Source organism: Genypterus blacodes, unplaced genomic scaffold, assembly GCF_046128005.1.
Source record: "Genypterus blacodes isolate CSIRO-AG114 ecotype Tasmania unplaced genomic scaffold, CSIRO-AGI_Gbla_v1 ptg000067l_1, whole genome shotgun sequence".
Lineage (NCBI taxonomy): Eukaryota > Metazoa > Chordata > Actinopteri > Ophidiiformes > Ophidiidae > Genypterus > Genypterus blacodes.
The window spans coordinates 5,766,079-5,774,186 of record NW_027466879.1 but is presented as its reverse complement, the minus strand read 5'-3'; the positions used below and the strand labels follow the sequence as shown (position 1 = coordinate 5,774,186).

The 8,108-nt window shown below is 41.8% G+C and overlaps 1 protein-coding gene across 1 annotated transcript; it reads right to left on the bottom strand.

The window, feature by feature from the left end:
- Positions 1 to 3,778, bottom strand: LOC143004596 (intestinal mucin-like protein). Its single transcript, XM_076155610.1, has 9 exons — positions 3,629 to 3,778; positions 3,187 to 3,282; positions 3,048 to 3,091; positions 2,663 to 2,785; positions 2,405 to 2,503; positions 1,830 to 1,958; positions 1,643 to 1,682; positions 875 to 992; positions 1 to 319 (listed from the first exon to the last, which is right to left on the bottom strand). The coding sequence occupies exons 2-9, from the start codon at positions 3,215 to 3,217 to the stop codon at positions 94 to 96; spliced, it is 810 nt and encodes a 269-aa protein (XP_076011725.1). The 5' UTR covers positions 3,218 to 3,282; positions 3,629 to 3,778; the 3' UTR covers positions 1 to 93.
- Between the last annotated feature and the right edge of the window lie 4,330 nt (positions 3,779 to 8,108).

Genomic DNA, 8,108 nt, shown 5'->3' with positions numbered 1-8,108 from the left:
AAAATTAATCAAACACATTTACTTAAATAGAGGATTTGTGTATGACCTCATCATTTGAAACTTTCACTGCGTAAGCTTGCCATCACTTTAAGCTCATTTCCTGCGTCGATGGGACTTCAGGGCAGAGGAAGTTGCTGGGGTCTTACTGGGGTCAGTCACAGCACAGTCCGTCTGCTGGCACCCACAGGCGTCAATGTGGGTGTAGGTGTAGCTGATCTGTGTGCCGTTACCACAGGACAGCTGGGCGCGCCGCTCTGATGTGGATATCTCCCGGCAACAGGAGCAGGAGTGATGCAAGGAGTTTGACTTTGAGGAGTAGCTGCAGGGAGGGAAAGGACAAGGGAGGAGGAAGGACACACATTTAGGTCTGGAGAGGTTAACAGAGAGCTTTCATAAACCTTGTCAGAAAAATTAAGATATCTATCCTCTGTATTGAACTCATCCTAACCTCAGCCCAGCACCTGGGTACCGACTCCAGCTCCAAAGCCTCGTGCCTTGCGCAAGGGCAATGGCTGGAGCACTAACCTGACATGTTTTTTTAATGGTGCGGGAGTTAACAATGTGGGGTAGAGAAGGTGCAATCTCCATATACAAAATGGGAAACAAGATTCCAACTCAGGACCTTTTTGTTGTGACGTGTAAAAATGTATGAATCAACATAGAGAGAGAGAATTTTAATTGACGGAATGTGAGAGATGAGAATAGACATGAATTAGATTAAATTAGATCAAAAACGAACAATTCTTCCTTGGGGTTGACTATAATCTTGTGAATAGTTGGTAAACAATGATAAACAAATAATAGTTACCAAAAATACCAGCTACCAAAAGTTAAAGCATCATCACAGGCGAATACGACGTGAGGAGGAACTTACAAGGTAAAGGTACCACATGCTCCAGTACAGGAGGTGATGTTGAGCAGCTCTTTGGTTCGGCAGTCATCGCTCTCCAGGTAAGTGCTGGTGGTGGTCACGCTGCACTGACCCTTGTTACCTGCCACACAAACCCATAGGGAGGAATTAATGACACCAAGCCATGAGTTTTGTGTGTTTTTAACAGCCTTTGGACAACAGTGGAGCTCTGTAGCATAACTTCCCTTCCCTTTTCTTTGTCAGTTCATAGTATAATACCAGTACGCTGTGTTAGTTATTTTCAACATATTAAAAGTCGTCCTGTTCAATATGTTCCATTTCCGTGAATTAACTTTATATCTACATAGGCTGCAGCTATGTAGCTAGCGAGTTAGCTAGCAGGTTTGACTCTCCTGCCGTTGTTTATGTAGCGTCACATTTGCTAGGCTAGCACGGAGTTACTCAGCAGTTTGTAAGTTTGTAATTAGTAATAAATTCCTTTCAAATTAATGTACTGTGTGCCAGCAGATGAATGTGTCAATATTAGCGGATTATCTTAATTGATATTAATATAAAATAAGGCTTTTCAATCTCACTTTAGTGCTTTAAGGGAAAAAACAGTTATAGTTGGAATATTGCAACAACAAAAATAAAAAAACTCACAAAATGTGTCATAACAGTGTGGCAGAATACGTTCATATCTACTTGATGATTGATTTTGATTGATTATTGAGTCTGTACATGCATTTCTGACTCTGAGGATGATTGTGGAAAATAATGTTTAGTACATACAGAAACGGCAGCATCCGTCCGGACCGATAGTCTCCGTTCCCTGCAGCAAAGACAAATATTCAGCTGTCACCATGTAAGTCTGTACTGTGTTTTCACCAACCTGAAGGACCTAAGGAACGACCACATGAGACAGTTGTGTGTGTGTGTGTGTGTGTGTGTGTGTGTTTGTGTGTTTGTGTTTTCCTACTGGTATGCACTCCTTAGGGTTGTAGGCAGGGCAGACGGTCTTGGCCTCGACTGTGATGAACTGATTATTGATCTTCAGGCACTCGTACTTCACACACGGGTCTTCTGCAGGAGTCCAGATGTTGCCAGGCTGAAGAACAAGACACACTCGAGTTACTCACTATGGTTACAATCACACTACCCTGACTATTTGGCTGTGTTATGGCAAAAAAAAATATGCATAAGAGGGATACAGGGCAGGGCAGTGAGTAGGCTCAGGCCAATGTGTGCAATAGGCTGAATCACAGATCAATCTCGAGTCAAACATGTCCTGCAGAAACTTGTTGCTGTTACTATAACCTCATGGTGTGTTATATTTACGTTTTGGTGCCATCTTGTGGTGCTTTTCACATTAAATCTAAACTCTAAAACTACAGCCCAGGCCTAAAGAAGGTGAGAAAACAATTTGAGACTCCAGAGGGTTAAACTAGAAAAAGCTTTGTTGTTGCATTTGATCATTGAGACATAAAATACAATTCCTCTTTGTCAATCACAGGCACACACATGCACCAACACTCTGCCTGCTGAGATACGAACCTTAAATGCTTGTGTGACATTGTTAGGAAGCATAACAACGCAGCTGGTTTGCACGCACACTCCGCAGCACTTGTCCTGGATGATGTGGTACTCGTAACCCTGGAAACAAGTGTTTATGATTAGGGAAGGTGCAATTTAGACATAATTTTAGCCTGTAAGACAAAAAACGATGCACTGAACATTGAGATTATAGCAATAAGCTTATTTGTGTGTGTGTGTGTGTGTGTGTGTGTGTGCGTGCGTGCATGCTTGACTTACCACTGCACAGAATGTATCACATTTTACAGGCTGGCATTCTACTTTGTTCAGGTGGCTGATGGGATCGACGTCTTTGCTACAGTTGCATGTTTGACACGACTTTGCGGGCACCGTGTCTCCAACCTGGACAGGCAGAGTCAACAAGGTCAGTGCTCACACAAGGCTCACATTACATTACACTGCATCACTGTACACACTACACAAACATCTAAAGTGCGACGACTGGACTGATTATTTTATCAATTTTGGAGGTTCCATGTCTGAATTTGAAGCTGAAGCTCAGAACAGATTTCGTAATAATAGCATACAAATACATTGCTGGCTACCACAATAACAGATCAACCAATTATATGCTGTTCTACTGCTGGGACGTCACCAGTCTTACCTGGTATTCATGGTTGTTGTGAACGCACACATCCTTCTTCGGCACTGCGATAGAAACAGAGAGAACAATCGATGAACACATGAGAAAAGTGTAATGCAATTACAATAACACACACACACACACACACATATACACTTACCACAGTGGTATATAGGACAGCAGGGTCCCATAGTGGAGTTCAGGGTGGAACCAAGTGGACATGTGGGTGGATCAGAGCACCGTTTGGTGTCACATGCTGTACAAAGATCAACATCAGGTAAGGAACGTTCCCATTTAGCTTAATATTTATTTCTTGCACTAATTCTTGAGTACAAAACGACTATCTGGTGTATACTTTTTGTGGATAAAGTAACTTGAATATTGTGTCATGCATCTACGTGGGATCCAATTAGAGCACAGGTAAGAGGAACCAGTGGCAACACCCATATTGGAAAGGCAGCTGGTGTGTTTGCAAGCCTGTCACAGAAGTTATCCCTATAGGCAGGCCAATGGAAGTAATCGGGCACAGAAAATGTTTTAGTAGAAGTTACGGGTGCAGCTTCATTAGTCATTGCTGTTCTTTAATGTAAGCATTCACTTACCGCACTTCTCCTCTTTACAGCAACCAACATTGTCTGTGACCTTGATTTGACCCTCGTGGTCACAGAGGGGCGGTAAAGGTGTTGGACACGGCAGGGGCCTGCAGTGTATCTGCAGTGTTTCCTCGCATGTGCACAGTTTGCAGCCGTCTATCCACGTGTCATTGGGCTGAGGAAAAACAGCAGGACTCAATATTTACACTTCACAGTAGAATTGGATGGCGAGTTGAAGATGAAGGACATTTTTTGCTCAAGATTCATGTTACCTTCTTCCATGTGTCTTTGGATACTCGACAACGGTCTACAGGAAAAACAGGCAAGCATAAAGTCATTTTCATCTATTTTTCATTTGCTTTCTCTTTCATAAAGTTACTCGATGTTAATTAGCACACCAGAGTCCCATTCCTGATGCTTTGTCCTGGGGTGTTTCTCAAAATCAGCAGATTGACGAGCTGTTACTCTTTATTCTGACCCTCTGGTGCCAAAACCAAAGTTAAAAATCAGCAAAGGAAACCTAAACTCACTGCTTTGGCGCTTCACATTATGATAAAGGAGGTACAAATCTGACAGTTAAAATATACCTCTATTTCTCAGACATTATATTATAGATATATTACATATTCTACATCTACATGTTACCCTGAGAAATCTTCAAATTTCGAACCCATTTTGGTGTTTACGTAACATTGAAAAAACGTTTTATTGCCTTGACCGCAGTTTAATCAAAGTTTTAAATGTAAATGTAGACACTGCCACTGCGTATATTTGACTCACTCCATTCTGTAGTTGGAGAGGTTCTACGCTAAAACGTCATCCGCAATGATCCATTATAATTGCAGTTACTTTGACAATATTTGAGCAAAAGAGATTTGGCCTATGCTGTCACCAAGTTGCATTATGTCTCTTACCACAGCTGTCCACACATTCATCTGAGTCGGCACTGAGGAGGAAGGTGCCCTCGGGACAGTAGCAACCCTCCAGTTGCGTATTCATCATGGCGGTGAATGCATTGACAGCATAGACAAACCTCTGATTGTACCTGCAGACACAACAACATACGAGATGAGGGCCAGCTGTTATGTACTCCCAGACCCAGTGTGAATCAGAGAATGAATGAATGAATGCAAAACCACAATGTATTGAGATACACTACCAGGTTTCACAGGTTGGCTCCACCATAGGACCACAGGCCTTATACACTTTATGGTTTGCACATTTGTGTTCTATTCAGAGTTGAAGGTAGAATGGACAAGTTGTTTTTTTTAGGTTTTAAGGACTTGTTATTGAAATGAATAAATGTCATCACAAATATTTTTCTGCCATACCGCAGAGTCCATCGGTCGCATTCCTCCAGTCAACACACACTCCAGCTTGAGCGCAGGCGACGGCATATGTTTGTAAGCTGGTGCAACCGATCTTACTAGTTTGCAACTGACACACGTCAAACTTGCAGGCCTTCAAAAATGGTTTGTAGTCGACATGCTTGTGGCAAGCCTCAAACACGCTGTGGAAGGATGGGATTCTTTGTCATTATGGACACCGGACACATGTCAAGCTTGAAGAAACCATTAATCTATTCATTATGTTCATTAATTTCAGTCTCTTGTGTCTGTTCCAAGACTCCAAAAAATGTTTTACCTGCTCTCGATGATGTCACAGATCTTTGTGTCACAGGGTTCAGGCGTCGGGGCCGGTGTGGGATAATGTTGCTCACACTGCCTGTTATATGCATGCCATTTATGGGCCATATGGGGACATGAAGAATCAATTTTGCCACTGGGCAACATGCAATCGTTTGTTCGGTTGTTATCACATGTGCCTAGAGAAAAAGACAAATTATTGGAATACCTGAGATCAGCCAGTTTGCCATAATTAATACTATAATTGTGAAGAAGTCAATTTACTGTTAATTTCATTATTACAAATAGTCAAACAGATTAAATTATTTATTGACTTGATTTTTTTTCAGATTCAAAGACAGGATTTCTACACTAGAACTGACCACACTGTCCCACGGTGTTGCCGCCAAATTGATTATAGGGCAGGTAGATGCCAAAAATGAGCCCCGAAAAGGTGATTTTGGCATGAATAGTAGGGATGAGAAGCACTGTATCGATACCGGTGGTGGTGATACGGAAGTCATTATTCTCGTGTGCAGGGTTTACAAGCTTGTCATTCACATAAACCTGAAAAAAGAAACATTATAATGCAAATGTCAACAACCTTTATAGATTTCCTTGTATAGTTCACTGCGTGGGGATATGAAGATTTGGCTAGACTGTTCACATCGAGTCTTTTTTTTTGCGCTAAAATATTGGACTGTTTTGTAACATCCTTACTGTTAAATTATCAGATGTGTGCCCAGTGGTGGGTGTGTGTGTGTGTGTGTGTGTGTGTGTGTGTGTGTGTGTGTGTGTGTGTGTGTGTGTGTGTGTGTGTGTGTGGAGTATATTAACATTACCAAGTTTGAGAAGACACCATTTTTTTCCTTTTGCGTGAGGAAGATCTTGTAGCTCTGGTAGAAGATGGTAAGAGACTCAGGGCAGGACATATCATCAGGTGAATGACAGAAGTAGTTATCAATCATCACACTGAAGTTGTATTTCGTTGAGATCTCTTTCACCAGCCAGTAGGAACAGTTGCCTTGGAAATTGTAGTAGGTACCATCAAAGGTGACATAGTGGGGATCTCCCCAACCATAGCAGACACCTATATACACATATTCAATTTAAAGAAAAAAAGTAATACACAACACACAGTATATTGTTTAACAATATAGCATTAGATTCAACAAAATATTGAGTTAGCTTTCGGCAGTATGTGATTGATCAGACTTACACTGGCATTCCTCATGTTCACAGCATCCCTTATCATCATACACACTGACAACAGGAAAGTTGTTTTCACACACTACAGCTGTCTTATTTCCACACTGTAAGTAGTTAAATGACACTTTGCCATCCTCACAGATTCCAGTAAGGCAGGCACTTTCCTTCCAACTCTCACCATCCTATGAAGGAAATAAAACATTTTAAGTAAAACAGAAGTTCTGTTATTGTCTTTCAGGATAATAAAATGTATCAATCATATAAAATGTAAATAGCACTGATTCTGGGATTGGGTAGAACCTTTTAGCAATGACTTGAATCAATAAAGTTACATATTCACAAAATTGATTACAAGGATGTACCTTTCTCGGAGGGTGAACATCACTACAATCTTGGTTCGGCGTCGGAGGAGTAGGAACAACGCATTGATAGTGCGTGACTACTACTTCACAGCTGTGATTACAGTAGCCTGTGTAACAGTACCCCTCAGGGTCAGAAACATTGTATATTATGAAACCTGAAACAAAGACACAGAAGTGTTGAAGAAAATCATTGTTCTGTCAAAACTCTGATAATGCTGATAATTAGACACGCTATAATCATCCACATCCCAATGTCACATGAAGACAGGGTTAGGGTTAGGAAACAAGGAATTCATCATTGTTGTGTTACTGAAACTAAGACTGATTTATTTGATGTCAAGGAGAGAGATATCAAATTAACCTTGCCAACATTACTTAAGTATTTCAAAACATGGGATGTATTTAGCCATAAATTGTGAATCCAAACCCTGCAGTGGACCACGCTGATTGTGCCAGCTGGGTTGCAAAGAAGTTTTAGACACAATCGCTTAGACAAAGCAATTAAGAAGCATCATACAGAGCTTACCAGGGGGGAAGGTTGTGCCATTATATTTGCAGTGACAACCAACTTGGGGGCTTGTAGATGGAGTAGATATTCCGCCTGTCACTACATGAAATGTACTCGTAGGTGGCTGAGTTGTAGTGGTCTCTGTTGTGGTAGAAGGTGTATGTGTTGTAGTTGTAGGTGGCTGACTTGTTATTTCAGTTGTGGTAGAAGGTGGTGGAGGAGTTGTAGGAGGCGATGAAGTAGTCGTAGGTGGCTGAGTTGTAGTGGTCTCGGTTGTGGTAGAAGGTGTATGGGTTGTAGTTGTAGGTGGCTGAGTTGTTATTTCAGTTGTGGTAGAAGGTGGAGGAGTTGTAGGAGATGAAGTAGTTGGACAGCTACAGCATTTGACTTGAATCTCATAATCAAAGCAGTCCTGGTTAAGTCCTTGTTGTTTGTTGTTACATATCAGACCCACGTCTTTATTGCAGGTTACAGCTTGTCCCACCTCTGACATGGAAAGACCTGGATACAGAGCAACCCTGCAGTGGATATCTACTGGGGCTAAGCAGCTGAGATGACCAGCTGAAATGATCTCCTGGATGGATTCCTTTTCCCCACCCTCTGGGCCTGGTGTGGGCTTGCCAACATTGACCCATTTTGACCAATCACAAATCTCAACATTTCCCCCTGGGCAGGTTGGGCCTGGTGTTGTAGTTCTTGTTGTAGTCGTAGGTGGCTGAGTTGTAGTGGTCTCTGTTGTGGTAGAAGGTGTATGTGTTGTAGTTGTAGGTGGCTGACTTGTTATT